Here is a 23,312-nt window from a genome sequence, read left to right as displayed (position 1 = left end):
AGCTATGGTAAATAATGACAGCTGGGCTCAGGACAGTCTGTCAGAGAGTGCAGCCTACACAAATAAAGTAAAGTAAGGATCAGCTGGACAGAAAGAATAGGAGCCTGAAACCCTCTTAACAACAGACTTGCTTTACAGCTTTTCTGTCACTCCCACACAAGCAGTGAAGAAAATCAAGAAGGAAACAGATATTCATGTTTTTCAGAGGCGTGATGGGACTGGTGCTTAAACCCATATTGCCTCAGATTTGTCTGTTCTCCTCACATACCCTTCTACTCTAAAGTGATTATGAATCCAGTGCTACTGCATATGCTCTGCTAGCCTGCACCTTTCTTTGCCCACACAGAGTCTTGCATACGGAGCCACTGCTGCCTGCTCAGGTTTTGTGCACTCTGCAGTGTCTATCAAAATCCAGACCTAATGCCAAAGTGGCCTCCCACGCGGGTGGAATCTTGGACTATTTCTTTTATGTGGTTCTGGAAGTTCTTCTCATTCACTGCTTTTATCTCACATGTAAGAAAGGTAACCCTTTTTCTCTAGGTCACAAGGATAAATTTGTGTCACATATACCCAGAAGGGATTTGCCGATGCCATATCTTTAATCTGGACTAATTGAGAGCAGATGGCTTTGAGAGTCATGAGCAGAGGCATCCATGGCAGCAACCAGTCTCTCTCCACACAGGACCCACTTGTCATTGGCAAAGTGGTTCCCAACCACCAGTGCTACTGGAGAGGCAGGAAGATGTCCTAAAACATACCTTTTCATGAGTCCAAGGTGTCTTTCTACAGGCCTGACTCAGTGAATTATTTGTAATCTTCTACCTAACCTTAAGCCTTTTTCTGTCCTGTGAAATCCCGTGACCTGGTCATGGAGGAGAGATGCTATCCGTTTAACGGCTTAGCACACAGGGATGCTGGAACTCTCAGCAAGGTCAGGCCTGCAGGTGCAGGCTACTGTGCTAAGCTGAGCACTGACATTTGATTGACAGTGAGAAGTAAGGAACCTACCTGCCATTTTGATCATTCAAAATTGAATTTAACAGCCTCTTGGAAAATACACCGTGATGGGCTGCCGCTGTAACCCTCAGAGGGACTGAGTGCCCTAGGAAAGCTCTTCAAATCTCTAATTTCAGCGTCCTAAAGATGGATATCAACTCTGCCAGATAAGACATAAAATCCACACAGTAATTTCTTTCTGATGATCTTTTCTGATCTGGGCTGGTAAACAGAACAGGCAATCTCAATCTTTCAAAAATCATGAGCCCCAAACCAATCATAAAATGTTATAGCATTAAAATGATTAATTTGGCATTTGAATTACCTTCTGATTTTCAAACTTTACTCATGAAGCTTTTTTTTCCACAGCCAAGAGGACAATTCTTTTTTTTTTTTTTTAAATAGAAGCTGACAACCTGTCAAAATAATAAAAGTATAGGAGTTGGTCCTTTAAGAAAGACACCAAATACAGCAAGTGTCATGATAAAAATCACTGACATTGGGTCTATTTGTTGCTCTGAAATGTGAAGTGACAGCCCTTAGAATTTGTATACCAGCAAGAGTTATTGCAGATACTATCATTATTTAACTAAATGAAATGTATAATCCTTTTACTGAAACATTTTCAATTAGAAATCRGCTAAAATAATTTAGTGGATTCAGCCTAGGTACTTACTCTGTTTCTGTCAATGTGGTAACTGAACAGCTTGTAAAATTAAAATACACTAAGAATTTCAACGTGACTTCCCACTGGCAGCAATTAAAGTAACATTTCCTTTCCCTGAAAAGCTAATTGTTCTTTTTTATATATGATTTTACACTTGTTTTTCATGCCCTTTGTCAAATGTCTGATTTGAACCTTAAATCAGGCTGGRCTGTGATTTGGGAATGAATTGTTCAGAGTCAGGTTATCTAATCTACAAAGTTTAAGTGTGTTTATGTTTTCTGTTTTGAAGGAAAAAAAAATCACTTGTTTCAGCAGAACAGGAATGCTAAAGATGACCAAAGAATAGGGAAGTAACAGGTTTTTACGTATCCTATTTCTACAACATTGAGAACTTGTGAAAAAACTGAAAGCAGGAGAAGATAGACATGAACACTGAGATGTCTGAGGTGTCCATAGACACTTCACGGTTCCTCTCCTAGATTTAGAGATTTGAAACACAATCAGTAATTCAGATGCTTTTGTAAAGCTCACTGATCAGTTTATCTTCATGATTAAGTGGCTTCAATACCTTTGTAAACTGCCATCTCTGTTACAATAAGGATGTGATTACAGTGGGAAGCTGAGAAAACATGAATGAGATTTGATTAGGGATTCCTTCCTGGTAGGACAGTGAAATGCTTGACTTCTGAACCAGGTTTGCTTTTCAGGTAGGCTAAAAAACTCTATATTTGATACTGTGGGACCACAGGTAGGATGCAATAAGGTGACCATCAACCAAAAGAATGGGAAACAGTTCTCTAAGTAACTCAGTGTTTTRATAATCTTGGCAAAGACATTTTAATATTTCTTCATGAATGACAAGTGTTCCATTAAATGTCAGCTATAAAAGCATGCCTTCTATATTAGCATGCCATAGTGTCATTCATGGGCCTCTGACTGTGTTGTCTCTCCTCAATTAACCAGTCTCATGATGCTACAGACTGAAGCAGGGAAAACATGGGTGTCTCCTCTGTCAGCTTCCCTTTCTAGAGGATACTCAAAAATTGCTGCTTTCCACTTCTGAAAATGGCATGTGTGCTTAAGGGATTAACAAGGAAACACCTACAGCTTCCTCAAGAAGGAAGATTTGCTGTGGCAAATCCGTGTTTCTCTATTGTAGAGTTTAACCTTCAAAGTTCACCTGTGAAATAACTTGCATAAGATTGTGCTGGCCAAATCTATTTTGTTTCCCTTGATTCAAAGTCAGGAGTACAATATCTTTATATTTGTTAAATAATTTTCTCCTGCTTCAGAGGCATCGACTTAAAAGAAAATATCTATACCTATATAGTTATATGCACATATCATATATATACAGATACATCAGATATATACCTACATATATATGCATCCACTTAAAGGATGTATATATACATCTGACATAAATATGTCAGTATACACATACATACTATATATATATATATATATATAAAAGATTACATTTTTCACAGCAGACAGAATGAAGAGCAGAATATCCTGCTCAAAGGCATATTTGAGAGAGGGATAGAATCAGTAATTAAAGACTCAAATTCCAATTCACTAAGTAGAGATGAATTTAAAGAGAACCAACACTGACACACTGTGTTTATTGCTCCTGTGTTCAATTTGCCTGCCTTTACAAAGTGGAAATTCATAGAAAATCCAAGTAAACCAAGTTTGATACACTGCCACAGTCTGACTGGGAATGGACCTGATGGGCAAAGGGGCTGGGTAGGTCACTCCTTTTTGGCTTGATCATCACATCAGAAGTCCACATTCCCTCCCTGCCGCATCCGAGTTGTGACATGGAGTTTTCTCACAGAGACCTGACAGCAGCAACGAAGAGCCTGCCAGAAACTCTGCTGACTGCCAGCATGTTGTAACAGGGACATATGAGAGSTGGAGGTGAGGAGGCAAATGCACAGCATCGTGGTTGTGGTCACAAGCTGAACACTCCTTTCGTGCCCTACCTGGCTCTATTGTTCTCCCGCCTCTGGCTGACCTAACACATTCTGTCTTGCTGCAAAACTAAGACCCTGTTCCTTAAACCTTTCAGTTGCCATTGAAAATAAGGAGAAAAAGGTATCTAAAAGGTTTCTAGAGGCAGTGTCTCAAGTTCTTGTCATTTTAAAATGAGACATGCATTTAGTGTGAATGAAGCTTCTAGGTAATGAGAAGATGTAGTAGTGGTGAATGAAGTCGCTGACAATTAGCGATGCGTCTTCTCTCTGAAGAGACAGCAATTAACGAAGAACAGAATTTCTTTCTCACCTCTGACACTATCTTCTGTGGCCTTGGTCATTTTAAYTCTCTATAATACATAAAAAATACGAATGCCTTGAAAATACTTTAACAGGCTCTGGAGACTGACATTATTATTATATATGCGTGCATGTGTATATATATATGCATATATGTGCATATATGTAGATATATATGTGTGTATGTACAGAGTTCTATTTATTCAGTTTAGTTTTATTCCAGATATTTCTTAATTACCATTATCAAATCATTAGTGTCAAAAGAGTGTTTGGATAACTCCCCTGGAACCAATAAAATAGCAGCACTGCCAATGTACAGATCAATACKCAACTTTCTAATGACATAGAGGGAATGCATGCACTTAAATGCATATCTACTATCTCTAAAAGTGTAACAAACCAAAGCAGAAAATTTCTACATGTGTGAACAAAATAAAGAGACAGAGAGAAGCRGAGAGAATGAAGAGACAATGGTTCGCTTCATTTCTGCCAATTCTTGCTCTAAGTATGAGGAAATGTCCATGGAAATCAAACATAGTATTCCCGTTGCTGCCATGACTTCAGGACTGTGTGCAAGTCAGATTTGCAGAAGATGTCAGAACTGTGGATAAACAGCTAAGAGTGGAGACATTGATAGTTTGGTTTTTTCACTGGGATTAATACACTCCATAGCACAATTATTGCTCCTTATGCTGAATGCATACCATATATGAAGACTACCAAAGAAATACACTTTAATAGATGTTAAAAACTTTGTGACATGTAGCTGGCTGCCAAACAACAACAACAACAACAACAACACAGAAGTGTCATTTTCCCCTGCCTCCTATTTACCATACATTGAAAACATTCAGTTCCTTATCCCTCCAGGGTTTCCTATCAAGAACACGACTGCCAGGCCATCCAGGCTTACCAGTACAGTAGCATGAGACCCCCAAGAAGCCTGGGCAATCCTACATGTCTGGGGCCAGGGTGGGGTCCTAACAAAATTTGTGYAGTTTGGATGTACTCTTATTATTTTTCTAGCTGTTGCAGGCYATCTCTAAGGATTTGTAAACATTAGAACTAGAACTCAAGTCTCCTGCAACTTAAAAGAGGAGAAAATTTAGTGARCGGGAGATGAAGTCTATACATGTTTAGTGAACATTTTTTCTCTACTCTCTGAAACAATTGAATTTTCGAGGTCAGAAATTTGATTCATCCTGGCACCCTAGGCCAGACTCTCAAGTTGGGATAAACTAGCAGCAGTTTTCTAAAGATTATGCCGAGATATATAAACTGAGAGAATGCCCTGATTCCCCAGGTATTTTTCCACTATGCTTTAAGAGAACTCTGCCTTGAGAGATGACAAGACAGCCAGAAAAAGAATAGGAATGAAGTAAAACCTGAATAGAGACTAATTCGGGTGTTTTTGTGAAATCTTGCAGCCTTCCCTCCACAAACCATTAAGTCCTAATTGCCATACTAATGTTATTTTATATTGTAAGTGGAGCTCCTGACTCCCGGTATTATGGTACCCAGCAGAATTAAAGCGGGTATTTAGCTTTAACWTGTTCTCTGCTGTAACCTTTACAATCAGCGATTATTACTCTGTCAGTGCAAGCTTGTTTAATATTACTTAAAGGTGTCATCCCTTTCAAGAGGATGACATATTGCCGTGTAAATTAGAGACATAACTAACCTGGTTCAATGCTGAAGCAAGCACCTTTCTTTTGACTAGTTATGAATTATGGGCTGCTTTTTTTTTAATGGTGGAAGGAACCTCTCTCCTTCATTYGTAATAAGGGCAATGCTGAGGTGGATTTAAAAGGCTCTTTTCGGTTAAAAGCCAAAGCCAAAGAGATCTGCGATAATCTCTTATAATCTGGAGACTAGGAACAAACTAATCATTAGGTCTGGGCTGCAAATCCACTCTCAATGCTTTTTTTTTTTTTTTTAATTCCAAAACTCATTTAAATATATTCCCTTCCTTTTTCCTTCCATAGGGCACATGAGGGAAATGCTTTCCAATTAGGATTCAAATTTGATTAATTATTATTAGTTAATCTCAGCTCTGGTAATTAGATTCCTCCTTCAGGAATTTCACAAGCCTTATAGAAGTTGGGTAGCGTGAGGCTACATATTGCACGTTATAACTCTTTGTTAGCCTGAAAGATGATATTCKTGCCCTGCCTGTATTTGGAGTAGAGTCTGTGCAGTTGAGGAAAATCACTATTCCTATTTTAACTGAAATTGAAAGCTCTTAGAATTACATTTTTTTCCAAGTAATCATCCAACGAATTTAATTTGTTTTATTCTCAGTTTGTTTTCATGAGTTGCTTCTGACCTATCCCAATTTTAGCAAATCTTTGTCTCATTTGCACATAATTTTAGAGGAAGATATTTTATTCTAGGAGTTGTATTTACAATGTTCATTTCAGCTGCTGCATTCCCCATRCAGCTCATTGTGATAGATCAAATGTTATTTCTGCTCCCTCGATGGATGAAAATATCTTTTTCTAAGGACAAGAAATGAAGAAGACATGATGAACAACAAATAAAGGATGGTGAATTCTTGTATTCATGCGGGAGGAACTGTATGCTAATGGAGGTAGTGGTAGGAGGACCATTCCCCAGGCATTCATATGAATGAAAAATAACTGACAYGAATATTTACAAACTGAAAATAATGTGAGGCAGACAAGCCATACTAGAACCAAGCACATTCTGAGTCTGGGTARGTTTTCTCTAGTGCAGCTGGCAAAGAGACCCTCACCTCCCGTTCAGCTGCTGGTAAAAAATATATATATAAATATATCAGTGAACAACACACCAAAGGAGGATTTTACCCGTACAGGAAAAGACTGTTCCACAGTTGTTTTGGGAAATTCTTCTGGGTGTGCTGAGGATGACAGAAGAGGAGATAAAAATGTCCTGAAAAAGCAAAGCAATAGCCTGTAGAACTGTCGCAATTTAGATAGGTCTCAGAACAGGCTAAATAATGCTGGGGACCATAAAGCTGGGTAAGACCAGAAGAATGCAAATCCACTGCTCTTGATAATGTTTCAGRAGGAAGATTTGTGTAGAAAGCACACATGAATATTGCTATCAAGAGTTATTTCATATTTACCTTTAATTATCCCACTCCAGTTTTTGCTCAAGGTATAAATCCAAAATAAAACCAGATTAAATCCTTTCTTGAATGACTGAAGATTTACCCCCCTGGTATATTTCAGAGAAGATTTAGTCTAATGTAGAGTCCATTCTGAACAACAGTACAGCCTATCTGTACCCATCTAGTAGTATTCATAATGGGAGCACTCAACTTGTCCTTTTATTGATATGATTTTATATATATACAGAAAAATTAAATATATCCTAATTAGTTTATAAAACAGGTGCAATAGATTCTCAAAATAGCCAGGAAAAGATGGGGACTTTTAAGGGTATAACATCCTCTCCACATGAAAATGAGATCCAGGTCACCTGTCCAAGAGACTAATTTTGAAGGTCTTCACCAGGTGTAATCCATATTACTGCCAGATACAATTTGAAGTAGCGGAATTAGCAGTAGTCTAACCTACCTAGTAATACCTGTTAGCTGTTTGGAAACTGGGTCACTGTTTGATATTCTTTTCAAGACAAGGATTATACTATGTTTACTCCTGGAAGCATGACAAAACAATGGGTTGGTTTGGTCAGCATACTTTGGTTAGTTTTGTGGTRGTTCTGAAAGAGTTGTCCTGAAATGGACATTTCTGAATACATCAGGAGAAAAGAAGTAGCAAACCACCTGATATTGATGCACGTACCTACCACCTCTTGGGAGAACACGTGGAGATAACAAATGTCTTTCAGGAAAYTGGCATACTCAGTTTCTGTGTGACAAAGAAGCTCAATTTATCTGATCATTTTGTTACACTGAATAATTTAAACACCTGTAATTATAATAATCAGTCACTGTAGCCAACAATAAAGTTGCACAAGGATAAATACTGAAAGTCAGAAGTCTGCCTACCTGGTCTCTGGAGCTCCATTGCACCAGCGGGGCTTCCTGCCTGCTTCCTTAGAGAGAACAGGATAAGGACTCATAGCCCATGAGGTGTGGGGTACAGCGCTCYGAATTTTCCCTGAAGTACTTCTGCTGAAGCAACTGGTGTTGAATTTACCACAGGATCCTGGTCTAGAGCAATGGATTCAGGCAAACCAGACCTAGYATATTCCTACATTGCCAAGCCAGCTGTGCATGACTGTGACATACCAGTGATCCAGTTCTGGGTCTCCTGCTTCACTGGGTCGAGCCTCAGTGCGTAATCACAGACTCCAGCAGTGACCAACCAAGCAGCCCTCTGTTGCAATAACACTTGGACCACACTGGTCCAGTGAGTACCATTTTTCTGTCTGGCACATCAGATTTATGGGCTGAATTATTTAAGGTTCCACATCTCTGAGTCATATTTGAAGGAAGGAAGATTAACACATCCCCTGACTGGATTTCGGTTTCAGCCTCATTACAAAAGGATAAAAAGTAGATGTTTCACAGCATGCAGCCCTGTCTGTGCTTTCTCAGATCCTATATTTCACATCAATGTACCAATAATGCTGGCAAAAAGGGCSATCTGCCCTGAAACAATAGAATCTATTCTTCCTGTGCAGACACCCATCTCGTGATTTGACTCATAAAATGTATAGGTGATAATTAAGTGCTCAGTATTAAAATATTCCTGCATTGTTAATTGCAGAGAAGAGAATGCAAGTATTAATACTTTTAAAATAAACTAGTGCTGCTGAAAGGAACCTTATGTGAAAAGCATCATGAAAGACGTTTTTATCATTGCTCAAACAATATTACAGGCAAACACAGCAGCATGGCTTAGTAAGGTGCCCAGGGCATTCCCTTGGAGCTCTGCTTTTCAGTGGCAGAATTTTCACTTGGAATATTTCAGCTATTTGCAAAAGAAAAAGAATGGAAAATTTGTATGGTTATATGAATAAAAGAAATTCTGGGATGGTTTTAGCAGTCCCCATGCTTTGAAGCTTAGCCTGGATAATTTGTGAGAGAAGGGACAGTGTGTCAGATGTGCTTTGTGCTACTTTTAGGGAATGTTACTGAGACCTGGCCAAATCAAAAGCCAATGAAAAATACGCAGACTGCACATGCTCCTTGAAAACCTCAATAGATTGACCAGTAAAAATTTCCAGAGACTGTGCATGCTTTGTCTTCTTGAAGCTACTGTATGTGACCAGAAAGCATATGTAGTACTCCATCAACAGCACAGCTGGACTGACTCCAGCTCTGAGACATGGATATTCCTCAGAAAAGGCAGCTGCAGGCTAAAGGCACTGGAGCTTGGAGCTCACCTCTCTTGTGCTTTAGATAGGTCCCTAGTCAGGCTCCAGGTATCATGGAGCAAGCAAAAAAAGAAAGGATTTGGGCACAGGGAATGAAACAGGCTGAAGCAAAGAGTATGATAACCCTCCTAGAAAGAGAAGTTTCTGCTCTCTCACTCTTATTACTAGTTCATAAAAGAATGTTTTATCACCAAACAAGAAAAGTTCTACATAATTAATCGTAACGTTACGGCACATAATATATATGTGTGCATGCCTTCACATAAGCATGTGTACATGAACACAGATGCACACGCCTGCTAATACATCTCTATCTCTATATATTTGTATAAATATATATGTTTGTATCTGTGGCATTTGCCATTTGTTGRCAGTGTAATACAGTGAATAGGCATCTGGCATTATTTCATAGAGTAGGGCCTTTTGACTGCCGATGCTGGGGAATGCTGTACCGTGCGATTAAGGAGCAATTAAGTAGAATCAGACAAACATATCACAGAAAATAAAATCCCTATATTGAAAGCAAGAGTTTCAAGGCACTCTTTGATTTAGTTTTCATCTGGCCTAAGACCTCAAAACAAACTAAATACCACAAATGTTGAGGGAGAGTTTCATCATGTTTAGGGCAATTTAAAAGTAAAATGCAAAATGTTAATAATGATGTCACTTGTTAATTCCACATCCAGGATATTCCTGCATTTCCAGAATTACCCAAGTAATGAATTATAAGCATTGAACATAGAGGGCAGAGAGTCATTGAGAACAGGTTCCAGGAAAATAGGCTGCCAGGAGTAACCAGGGAACTACATACACCATATGGTATGTTGTGTATTACGTATGGGTTAATGGGTACAAAGCCTTGGAAACAGATGTGATACTTAAGCTATTCAAAGACTAAGATGTGCTCTTTGTTATCAGATGGAATTATTCATCAGCCTACAGATCTGAAGTGCTTAAATCATTACTGCACTTATTGCACTCACCCGGACACCTTCAGGGGCTCTTTCTGGTCAGCTGTCTTTGCAGCCCTTCTGCTGGGTGACATGTGAGAATGAAACACGGAGAGTCTTCTGAAAYATTAATTTCTTCTCTTTGCAGGGCGAATGGAAACATTAATTTCTTCTTTTTCCATCTCAGTTCCATGGGCTGAGATGTAAATAAGCTTAGCCAAGGGAATGCTACAGCCTTTCAATCTGGCATTATGCAAAGTGCAGTGGTACCTGTCATTAGGCATTGTTTCACGAATGCACTAATTTGAACTATAATCAGGCACTGGGTGGAGTTTGGAGGGAAGTAAAATGCTGTGGTCCTCTACAGAYAAGGGGAAAGCAAATCAGCTGATGCTTTCCAGGACTGGAAAACTCAGACAAGACCTTTGAAACCAGAAGAATATTCTAAATCATGGGGTTAGTAAGGAAGAGGTAAATTATGAGTAAATTTTATGCTTGATTTTGCTACCCATATGTACCACACACACACACACACACACACACACACACACACACACAAATTCATATAAAACCAGTAGGCTCCCAGCAAGATCACAGATTTCAGATGTTTCCTTTTCATTATCATGTTTCATAGTCTCCAGGATGATATACCAGGGCATTCGGTTTGTTTCTTTAGTAATACTAACTATGTGCAGCATTTCACAGCGGAGTCATATCTTGTACTTTCAAGTAAATGGCATAGCATATTTTTAGAAGTGAAGTTTGTGCTGCTATTACACTAGATGTCAAAAAAATTAACTTACAGAGGTTACATATCCATGTACAGCTGTCTTCAATTATTTCCACAGGATTCACTTTGAATTTTGCAACATCTTTAATTGTCCAGGCTCTTTTTTTCAGAAGGCTCTTGTCGATTTGTGTTGTCTCTTCTCTTTCTACACTACCTGACACTTGCATCTAACACAGAGTTGGTGCAGCCACATGCCACACTGTCATATATAATTACATGACAGCACTGTTTCTTGAGGCTTGCATAAATTTTTCAGCATAGGATTGTGGGATGGGGGGACTAGGGCATTTGAGCTATTTTAGCTCCTCAGGAGTGTGTGAAAATATTTATTACATGAGTGAATATCTATATATTAATTTATCAGCTACTGATAAGCAGTTGCCCTCAGAAGTGGAACAGGGAAGAATCCATTCAATGCAGCAGCACTATACAAAAATATTTAAATAAAGCGCTGCTGAATGAGGTACGCACATGAAAATTACATCAGATTAAAGCCAGGGTATGGGTTAGTAGGAAGGAGAATTTGGAAAATGACCCTTCATGTGTTAGCAATAGAGTGTTGATGCAGGGGTTTGGCTCAATACAGCGATGTCTACCTGGGTCCTTTGGCAACAACCTTTTATTTTAAATCAGCATCTGCTGACTTAGGTGTAATCTTGTTTGAGATGTTTTCTTTTTAAACAAAGAAGATGGCACTGTATTCTGCTTTTGAATATTTCTGGCTAGATATTCTGCTAATATTGACAGTGAACTCAACAGCTAAATTAAAAACAATTCAGCTATCATGTTCAAAGGTAAGTGGAAACATTATGAAAAATAGTCTGATAACATCACAGCATAGCAAGTAAAAGCAAATGATTACATGAACTTCTTCAAGGGTCTCCAGTACAACACAAATATATCACTAATGGTTAAAATGAAGAAGCTGCCATCTGGACGGGTGGATGATGTAGATTCTGGCACTAGATGTGTCATCTCTCCTGAAAAGCATGAGAAAACCAGCGACTTTCAAAGATATTGCAAATAAAGTTTGCCTGAAACTCTTCTGAATATATGAATGCTGGCTCTGAACCAAAAACCTACAAACTTAGTTAAAAAAAAAAAAAAAAAAGGCTTCATCTTATTTCAGTAAATTTAAGATCTGGGCTTAAAACACTGTTAAAATGCATTAGTGACATAGATCTGTATAAGTATAGCTATAAAGGAAAAGATATGATTTTTTTTTGCAATTTTTCCCCCACGCATTTCAAAGAGAGTTGTATTCTTTGATTCTTACTGTATGTCTAAAATCCTAAATGCAATGCCAGTTTGAGGGAAAGAGAAAGCAAGCACATACCTTTTCACAGTAATTTTTTTAAAGCAATTACTGCTCCTTGTTTAGATTTCAAAGCATACCACAGAATAGCAAATAAAGAAAAACAGGTACTTTTCTTTTCCCCAAGGATGTTTTTACTGTACATTTTGTAGCAAAAAAAAAATAAAATAAATAAATAAAGGAAAAAATATTCTGATCACAGGGATGTAATTTTCTAAAACTCCAAGTAGGAAACGTGACGAATACAAGATCAATACACAGCCATGTCACAATATATCTCTGAGCCTTAAAAAAAAATATACATACAGTTTTTCACGTGTTATTTTCTCTGTGCCTTGCACTCTTTCTCCACATTTTTAACAAAATCATAGGAACAATGTGCAATTTCAAAATGTTTCCCAGCAGCTGAATGTTGGGAACCAACAAATAAATAAATAAAATAAGGACAGTTGCAGTAGCCACCAGAATGCTGGAAATCACARTAAAATCACTGAAGACAATGAAATCAGTTGGGTGGGCTTGAGCATCTGCAAAACTACAGAAATGCTCCCCCAAAAGGAATGAGACAACCTGTTCTTAGGTAGCATGGACCTTGGTGAGGGTGAGGACTGAGGCTTAGAAGTACACAGGCAGTAATGCAAGGGACACAAGGGAGACCCTATGTCATGAAGTATCCAAATTAAACTTGATTTCCCTGGCTAATTGGGAATTCAGTCCCCTGAATAAGGGCAAAACCTTCATTTCCTGTGATTCTTCTGATACAGTCAAGCCCTGTTGGGTGACTGTACAAAAGAGCTCTTGTCACAATAGTGTGAAATTGTGTGTTTTACTTGTGTCTTTGTCAGTTGAACAGACAGTGGCAGCATGACCTTTGCCAGAAGCAATTGGTATTCATAATGTGGGGAGTACAGGGGAGCCACTTTTGTTTTCTCTTTTTCTTTTTAGATATGAAATCTTGATTACTATTTTCCTATCTTTGATAGCTAAACTCCCACAGATATCAAGAGCTGCTGCAATCTGCCTTGTGCATTGACAAGCAGAGACTATGAAGAAGATGGAAAAAAAAAAGAGGACTTTTAAAATTTAATTTAATTAACCCCTAGATTTCATTTTTCCCTGGATACAAAGGAGTGGTATTGGAGGTGTGTTATACAGTACATCAGAACTTTGATCTTTGTATATCTTCTTTTCATCAAGGGAATTGGTGAGAAACTGAAAATAGAATATAAAAACTCATGGAAACMTACTTTCTGCTGTGGGGTAGGGAAACAACCCCAAACCAGTAACAAGGCAAACAACACAAAAAAATCATCAAATTCCAACCAAACGCCCACTGAACAGTAGGAGTTGTTATTTTCCTGGATGTCACTGTTAACACCACGATATTAAGCTGAATGTTTGCTCTGATCTGTCCCTCTGGATGCCCTGACGGCTCTTTTGAGAATGTCACTTCAGTAACAGCCAGAGGCATCCTAGCACCAGTCTTGTATCCACAGAAATGTATTTCTGAGGTTAAAAGAAGAGGGTGGAAAAAAACCCAAACCCTTCATAATTTGTGCTGTTAAACCCATTTTACCCTCCTTGTTTAATCTTGTCTGACGGTCCTCCAAGAGGCTGAGAAACTTTTGGAAAGCAATGCTAAATACAACTAGTAAATTCCTTGAAACATTCACGCATGGTTTAGTTGGGGCCAGACATGAAAGGTGCCATACGTGCCTATTCACATTTCATGACCTTCTTCCTCTTTATCTCCATTATCTTTTTATTTATTTATTTACCTATCTTTTTGGCCATTATGACTGAGAACGTTCCCACCCCTCTCTTCCCAAACACATGGCCCTGCAGGAAACCATGCTTTATCACATGTGAGGTGAGGTGAGAGAGGGAGACACTGGTATTTACACTGTGCTTTCCATTACCCACTCTGAGCTCCCGAAAGTCCCTTTAGCCCCTATTAGGTCATTGTCATCATACTGCAAAAGCATGCCGTTCACTGAGAGGCTCCTCTTTGTCCAAATGTTCGTTATCTTTTTTGGGTAGGTGCAACACTGAGATGTGGCAAAGTCCCCCATGTCAAAAGAATGGCTACGTTTAGTTTTGCCCTCCAGAGGCAACGTGAGGAGGCTGCGAAATTTGGACTCCGCTTGGCCCAGCAGTGGCTCTTTGTCCGAGTGACGGGCCACCGCGGAAGTTCTGGAGTCTGTCGTGTCCTCCTTTTTCTGACATTTCAGTTCCAGGGAGGCAAAAGCTCCCATTAGCCGGTCAATATTGTGTTTTGACCTGGAGGGGGGCCTCCACTTACTGGACAATGTGCCCTTTTCACTATGGAGGCTATAGTCATCACAGTCGCGGCTATTCACGGAGCTGGAAGAAGAGGAGATACTGCTCCGCACAGACTCACAGTTAAACTCCATAAGTTCATTTCTCACCACCACTTTGGGGTTGACTTGAGGCAGAACTCCATTCTGGACTGGTTGTGCTCCATTTGTTTGTGAGTAGACGTTGCTGACATTGGACATCTTCCCCTGGGAATTGTTGCAGACCTTGTAGCGGACCATGAGTATAATGATGAACACCAATAAAGTTGCCACAATGATGCCTCCAATGATCAGAATCATGGTCCCACCAAGGAAGTGGCTGTGCATGGACTGGCACTGAGGGTAGTCTTCTTTGGTGAAGAACTGGGCACATCCCACAATGTTGGTGGCAGTAAGGGTCGTGGCTGTGTCATCCCACATTGCCAGGACACAGAGGTCATATCCTGTCCCAGAAACAAGGTTGTTTACCACAAAGGCCTTGTTTGTAGCTGGAATCATCCTTTAAAAATAAAAAGATAGAATAAAATAAGTTACTCTTGACATGAAGGGGAAGGCAGGCATAAGAACATTGTTTTGTTTACTGTGCTGGGTGCTGGCAGAGATGAGTTGGAGTTATGAAGTTCAAACACGCATTCAAACTACCCAGTGTCTGTTGCTTCAATATCCCAGCATTTAGCACTGCACAAGTTCTCAGGACCACCTCTCTAATATGCAATAAAAGAAACTATTCTGCAGCTAAAGCTATTTTGTTATCTTTTTTTCTTCTCACCTGCATCTATCTTGAACTTAAATACACCTCAACCTGAATAAATGATTCAGAACAAAAATACCTGCCTGCAACAAGCAGTTATGAGCATGCAAATGATCCTTGCCTTTGCTGAGTCTGAACCTGGCAGCTGTGACATTGCTTCATGGGTGCCTGAACATTTACTTTGTTACATTGGCAGGTTGCTTACCTTGTCAAGACAAGAGGCTACATCCAATCTGCACATTCCACGAAAATGCATGGCAAGCAGCCACGTCTCTCTCTCTCTCTTTCCCTGCTCCTTTCCTCATCCTCCTACTCCCCACTATGGAAAGTGGCTCCTAGAAATGCAGATTTCTCCTCAGTTATAACTAGGATTTTGGTGATAACTCTCAAAAAACAGAGCTATAGCACTATCAGAATAGTTTTTCTTACTTCACACGAGTCAAACAGAGAGATCCCTATATTATCTCCAAGCAAGCAGCAGGTAACTGGGTTTATCTAGTAAACAGCTTTACATATATCTTGGGCAGATAGAAATACAACAGTTCAGCTTAACACAAGCCAATTTATATTGGAAAGTATCAGTAAATACTGAAAACTTTAATTATTTGCAACTTGTTCTTTTCAAATATGGATTGCACACAGACTTTCAAGGAAGTGTAAGTGCTTAGAGTATTTCCAGGCCTAGTAAACAGTGGGAGTAGCACTGCGAGGCCAGTGCATTTTTGAAAGTATGGCCTTGATGCAAAGATCAGCCCTAACTCTTGGCTAAGTTAATAGTTTTGATACTAGCCATAAAAGCTCATCTTAACCTTTAACAGAAACAGAAATTTCTAAACTCAGTCTGGCAGCTACATCTGTGATACTACTGAGACTAATTATAATGGAATGCAGATGCAATACCAACATGTAAAAAGCAATCAACATATCAATCAGCATATACATCTATCAACAAAGATTTTTGGGTGGTTTTATAAAAAAAAATCAAATGTGCTTGTAAAATATTCAAATTAATGTTATTGTAAAGAACAACTAAGCATAGATGTAAACACTAAGTTCAAACAAACTAAGAGTTAAGTGACTAATCTCAAAAACAGGTTTCTAGGAAAGATAGTCTTTTTTTGATGAAGCTGCCAAACTGTAAGAGCATTTTGTGACTCTCTTCCAGCTTGAACCCACTCTTCCCAATCGTACTGCCAGTCAGCTGTGATGGATAACAACTCTTAACATTCCCTGCATCTAAAATCAATGCAGACACATTTTCACTCTGGGATATTGATGACTCTTTGATTATCTCCAACACAGGTAGATGCAAGATGCCACTTCAATCTTTGGTTTACTCTATCACAGATAACTCTCTTCATAGATGCTCTGTTCTTTAACACCATTAATCACTGAGGACCATACTCTGCCACTTGGAATCAATACTAGGAGATAGGAARACACAGAAGGTCCTTAAAATTGTGGCTGGTCAGCTCCCCCAAGAGTAAAGCACAGAAAGATGGGTTCAGGGAGCAAGAACCTCTTGTCTGTTTCAAACAGCTTTTGAAAGCTGAGAGCTTCTGAACTCAGAATATCATTGTGCTCACAATTCCCACAGCCCTCATATCAAACCTATTGCATTGGACCAGGATCTTGAAGCAAGGGGCTTGATATTGGCCATATGCTCTTCAGGGCAGTGTGTGTGACCTTGCAGAGCTACTTCTTGTCACAGAACTGGAATAGGGACTTCTGATACACAGTAGCCTTAGGTAGGAATAAAAAAGAAATGGCTGACTAACTGCGTGAGGAAATTAATGAGTGAAATACTTGCTTAATTTTAATGTGAGATTACTCTGATACCTTGTAATGTACACAGTTTAAGGAGCATAAGAACTGTAAGCACTGGATAAGATTACTCATGGGAAAGAAAACAAATACTCAAGCATAAATAGTGACATTTAAGAGCAGAGGACAACCTTAATTCTACATGTAGATAGACAATCCACTCAACAAAAGGGTTTTGAAATCTAATTAGAACAACAACAAATTTGAAAAGCCTTGTGAACCTTAATTCTCTTCCTTCTGGACTTCACTGTAGTCCAGATACATATGACATAGCAATTTCCATCTTCTGTCTCTCTTTTATTTTCCTTGGTAAAGGAAGAGCAAGCATATTTCCTCCATGCTGATGCTGGATTTCTTTTGCTGGTAGTTAAGACAGTTGCTGAACCATATCCRTGAAGATCAAAATATATCAAGGAAAACCATTCATAAAGAACATAGTCTGGCTTCTTTGAAAATCTTGCCTYGAAGGAAATAAATGAACATGTGTATGCTACAATTGACCTTTTTTAGTTTAGGGAAAAAAAAAATTAAAAGTTTAAGCTCTCTTCTCTCACAGGCACAATGACATCATTTATTGAAAGAGGAGGGGAGCTACTGCTCAGGATTGGAGCATAGCAAAAGTGTCTGAAATGAAACAGCAGCAGACGATTCTGTAAGAATTTAAGTGATGAAGAGCTGTGATGGTGAGATCACAGTTTGCATGGCTTTTGCAGATAATACTTTCCCTTCAATATATAGATTTGTGTCTTGTTTTCTGAAAGTACCAAAGCAAGAGTTTAAGATCTTTTTTATTTTACAAAAGGAAGAATAGTTTTAGCATTCTTCTTGAATTCAACTCTACTTTCTACCTCTACCATTAAAATGCCCTTTTTGTGTCCTTGAAGCTATAACTTATGTAACATACGTAAAGCAATTTTGCAACAACTTACTTCAGCTTGTGGCGATATTATGAAAAAAAAAAGACTTTAAAATGCAGGAGAAAAAAATATTGTTGTTGTCATAATCCCAGATGCCAATACTCACTGAAGCTTGCAGAGAGAGAACTGGGCTCAGAATTTAGGAGACTTTATTCCCTATTTTATTCCCTATTTTATCAGTTACATTGATTTCAGGCTCTACTTTATCAGCAATTCTCAGTTACTGAGAAATCATTTTGCTGTACTGTAAATCTCCTCATTTATAGAACGGGGATAATGCCAACAATTTCCTTTCAAAAGAGGTCTGTAGTATATGGAAGGAAATTAGTAGATATCATGATTAGACTATAATACACAAATGGGTTCTTTTCTTCTTTGTAACACTGAAGATTAGTGAGAGTGAACTGCTAGTTAATACTGTGGTTATGCAAAACTAATGAATTAGCGAAAAGACAGATTAGACTAATTGGCTAGGAAATTCTGTTCCTTTCCTCCATTATATGAGGGCTATGATACTATCTAGTCTTTGCCCAAAACCATCTGCTTTAATTAGAGAATTTACTGGGAGCTTTCAAGGCATTTCCTCTGGAAAGGCACTTGCATCATCCCAGATCYAGTTTTATGTTTAACCACTAGATTATGATGCTTCTCTCATGACCCTTCTTAGCATTATCCAGGGCCATACATTATCTATATTGCTATGATTTCTCTTTTACAATGAAAAACATTTCAAACGGAAAGTCATGCTAATTTATTGTGTGTATCTGTAAAAAATTTCCAATTTTATAGAGCATGGTTTTGCTGTGTCTAAGCTTCTCTTCCCAAATTGTTCATGAAGTTTCTATAGATGATGGGATTCTGGTGCACGTGAATGTTTCTGGTCATTAACTTACTAGTGCAGCTGTAGCCTGTACACTCAATGCAAAGTTAAGCATTTGCAGTATTAGTGTTAAACATTGTTACCATGCACTACATGTTTGTAATGCAGAGAGGAAAAGAAACAGGAGGTGGGACGATGGTGAGAAATAGTTATGGCTCTGAAAATCATATTCTGGTTATTTAGCATACTAATATCCCTACATAGATATCCCTTACAGTGATAAAATCAATTTCATTGTAATTGTGATCTTCTTTCACTGTAATTTCCTGATCTTAAATTACCTGAAACACACCATCGCTTTCACATAAGTGCAAAATACTACTGTCAGCGCTCTCAGAATTAAAAATGATCCCAGAAAGTTTAGTACTGGAATCTGATGAATTTTGATGTTCCAGGGAAAATCTTAGATCAAAAATGTTAACTTAGTTCATCAGTAGCTTCAATCTCTATTTTTTTCATGTTTTCCTTTCCTTTCCTTTCCTTTCCTTTCCTTTCCTTTCCTTTCCTTTCCTTTCCTTTCCTTTCCTTTCCTTTCCTTTCCTTTCCTTTCCTTTCCNCCTTTCCTTTCCTTTCCTTTCCTTTCCTTTCCTTTCCTTTCCTTTCCTTTCCTTTCCTTTCCTTTCCTTTCCTTTCCTTTCCTTTCCTTTCCTTTTTCTCAACTCAACAGATAATTCTAAAAACTGATAATCCCAGCTACTTCTCCTTGCAGGCACTGTAGAAAGGTCTAGTAGAGACTGGATTCACCTTTCAGGTGGAGTGCCCACTTTCAGCCTTAGTGGGATTAAAGTGATATTGTAGAGAACAGGAGAGAGAGGAAGCATCAAAGGCGACATCCTGGGCAGTGACTGGCTAAAAGGTCAGTAAAAAGACTGGGAAAACAGACAATGGACTTCGCTGCCAGAAAAAAAAAAAAAAAAAAAAAAAAGGCACATAAAAGACATTCAAATCCCAACAGATGTAACTTAGTGACATACAGATCTTTCCTCTAAAAATAGTGATAATAATGAGGTGTTATTTCAAGGAGAACAGCTAAGGAAAGAAGGAATTTCAAGCTGACATGAGTGAGGATGCAGGTAAAAAACAGCATGATGTAATTCGGCAGCTCTGGCAGTGCCACAGCATCAGATAACAAGAGAAAGCCAAAAAGGCTCAAAGCAGCCCCTGGCAGGGCACTATCAGGCAAGGACACGGGCACATGGCTACCATCAAAATAATGCAAGTAGATCAGTAGGTCACTAAATGGTGACCAAGATCATAGAAATGGTTCGATACAGGGATGAGTGCAATCAAATTCAGGGGAAGATCTTTGAGCAGAAAATGAGACAATCAGAAAGACAGTGATGTGAATTACAGCAGTAGGAAGAGTTTAGATGGCAGAAAGAGATGGAGAAGGCTGAAGAAAAGAGCAAAAAAGGATCGCACTTTTTCTAGACTGGAAGGATCTAAATTGCACTGAAAATGTCACACGTGATGTATTACCCAGGAGCAAAAGCAACAAATTGATATATTAGGACTGTACAGTTCGCATTCTTCAGTGATGCCAGCTGTTATGATTTCCTTGATTAACTTAATGTTTTATGATGTATAGTGTGTTTTTTTTTTTTTTTCCAGAAAGTCCCAGATCTTGGAGTCACAGAATGAAAATCAAGGGTCAAGTGTTATTAAAAATAAAGCAAATCAACATTGAAGATTAATTTATGATCCTTAAAAGTGAAAAAAAAAAGAAAAAAACATGAAAATTAAGAGAAGAATTAAGAAACAAACATGTGACATGTGAAAACTCATAATTGTTTCCTGATTCAAGACTTCTGAATCTGAGAATCTAAAAATGGCAGAAACCTACTGTGACCTGCCCCTGGAAAAGAGGGCACTGGTATCTGACTACTTCTGGTGTCCTAGGAAAGACATATCTTTCAGTACTAGCAACATGGCATGATTACTTTGTCAGTCATGCAAACATAAGGAAATGTCAGATAATACTGGGAGGGCACCAGGCTAGCTCAGTAAACACAATCCCAACCCAACATTTATATTTTCCCATATTTGTTAAATTTGTTTTTTTTCTTGCATTTTTTAATTTTAATAATTGAGTTTTCTTTATGACATACAATCATGATTTTGCCTTTTGATGAAACCTTTACTAACTAAGCTCAAATCCCCTTTTGCTTTTCTGAATCTTGTGTCCTCATGACTCATGCATCCAGCTGCTCTTCAGAGAATCTGTCTTGTCAAATGCAACACAAAAGATGTTTTATTATTATCTCCTAATTTGTTAATGCTCTTTTCTGATCATTTAGAAAAGTAAGGTGGTGGGGAGAAGATAGAGTCAAAAGTAATTAATATATCTCCCATGAATTGGTGTAATAGAGAGTTACTGATATGAATATATCTAGCTATATCTATCAAGCTACAGGGGAAAGAAAATAAAATAACAGTATTGAAAAACTACCTCATAGAATATAAATTTCTGGTGAGATCTATTAGACTTCTGAATGGTGCCCACAAGGGATGCACTAGAGCCATGCAACAGGCTACAGAACAAAGCATAGGCTCCACATTATTGCATGAGCCTAAGAAAGAGGTAGTGTAGCCCAAGTTGCTCTTCCCCATTACACACTGCTGTATGTGTTCCTCACAATTCCTCACAATTCCTCACAAGAGGAAACTTTCCTCTCCTTATTACTCCAGTCCAGATTCCTACAGTAGGGACCCACAAGCCATCAAGACTGCAGGGCAGGTGAGGCACTTCAGGGTGAATGAAGACCATGAAATCCACCCTGTGATGCCCTGCATCAGAGAAGGTGCTCAGTTCAGCTCTCCAGGTGCAAGCTACTGCATGGAGGCAACCTCATTTTGGTTAGCATTGATATGACAGTACAAACTTTCAAGTTCCTAGCTCTATGCTATCACTTCTTTGACATGGACATGACAGTGGCAGGCATTTAGTGCCCTGATCATTAACTTTTATCTCTTAAGGGAATTCAGGCATAATACAAGAACATCTGGCAGCACAGAAGATAAACTACATTCAATCAACCAAAGCTATTCAACTGCACATAGAACACCTTTCACCTCGACATATCTGGAACACTAACAACCACAGAAAAAAATCAAGTCCGACTAAAAGATATTTAAGCTCATTAGCAGTGTAAATGAAAGCCCACACAGTATTCCTGTTAATAAATATGAAACTGGAGAACAATGCATAGCCATACTAATAAATTCACTCTGCACCATATTTATGTACAGTCAGGGAGCTATTGTAATTCACAGTAATGTTTTTGGAAAAAAAATGTAAATCTGAGATTAATCAAAAATATACCTAAAATCAGTAGTCTGTTTTACTGATAATCACAATAACACAATGCAACACAATTTCCAATGATGAGAACAGCTAAACATTATGCATAAAAGGTGTGTTCAAGTCTTTGAACAGTTTGTGAGACCAGGGACACTCCATTCCTGGGGTTTTACAGACAGATAGCCCATCTGCTTGGCTGAAGTGTCATGCTTATTTTCTCTCTCCTTGACTCAACTGTTTTTTTTTTTTTTTTTTTTTTTTTAATGTAGAGCTGAACAGTTACACCAGAAAAGGTCACCAACCATACCAGCATGTAGCAGAGATGCCTAGAAAGGAAACAACATTATAAATAATGAGAAAAAATAAGAGCTCAAAGAAAATTCATTTGCAGAAATATTTCTGCTMTTTTCCAGCAGAACCTAGCTGTGACAGTCAGCCACAAACTGACTTCTTGCATGTTATAATTAGAGATGTCCTCCTACTTCGAGGCAGTGAAATCTGTGCAAATGATAACGACAGAATCAAGAGGAGATGACCAGAATCCCATACTGGTTGATAGCTATTGACCTGCCTTTTTCACAAGAGTACTCCGTCACAAAGTCTTTTTGTACTGCTTGGAGAAGCATGGTGCAGCTAAATGGAAAGCTAACAAGATCATTTTAACTCTACCAAATAGCAGAAAGATTTTTATAGAATGAATCAGAATTCTCACCCATGTTTTTTTTTTTTTTCTTTGTGCATAAACTGATATTTTGGCTTATATACAAATATATCTTAACATCTGTTTAAGATTCAATCTATATTTTATTATATAGTTTAATCATGTTGCATGTAAGCATTCCACCAAAGTTCTCTCAGACCTTGCTAACACTTCAGAAACATAACTTGTGAATAAACTGAAGAGACCAGGAATCTCCCAGAATCCTGAAACCTTCTCTCACGCGCAAGATGAAAAAAAAAAGCTTTAATGTCACTTGAGAGGCTGAGAACTGC

The 23,312-nt window shown here is 38.4% G+C and overlaps 1 protein-coding gene across 2 annotated transcripts in view; it reads right to left on the bottom strand.

Moving 5' to 3' along the window:
• Nucleotides 1-14,158: 14,158 nt before the first annotated feature.
• The window catches only part of LRFN2 (leucine rich repeat and fibronectin type III domain containing 2), a 145,943-nt gene continuing 136,789 nt past the window's right edge, over nt 14,159-23,312 (bottom strand). For both annotated transcript variants that reach the window (XM_026034046.1, XM_026034045.1), the window contains one exon: nt 14,159-15,145. In XM_026034046.1, coding sequence (XP_025889831.1) covers nt 14,227-15,145 — 919 coding nt within the window. In that variant the 3' untranslated portion in view covers nt 14,159-14,226. The remainder of the gene's footprint in view (nt 15,146-23,312) is intronic.

Source organism: Nothoprocta perdicaria, unplaced genomic scaffold, assembly GCF_003342845.1.
Source record: "Nothoprocta perdicaria isolate Ctin4 unplaced genomic scaffold, notPer1 scaffold_139, whole genome shotgun sequence".
In the NCBI taxonomy this organism is placed as follows: Eukaryota; Metazoa; Chordata; class Aves; order Tinamiformes; family Tinamidae; genus Nothoprocta; species Nothoprocta perdicaria.
The sequence above is the reverse complement of the archived record's forward strand: the minus strand, read 5'-3'. Positions and strand labels throughout refer to the sequence as shown.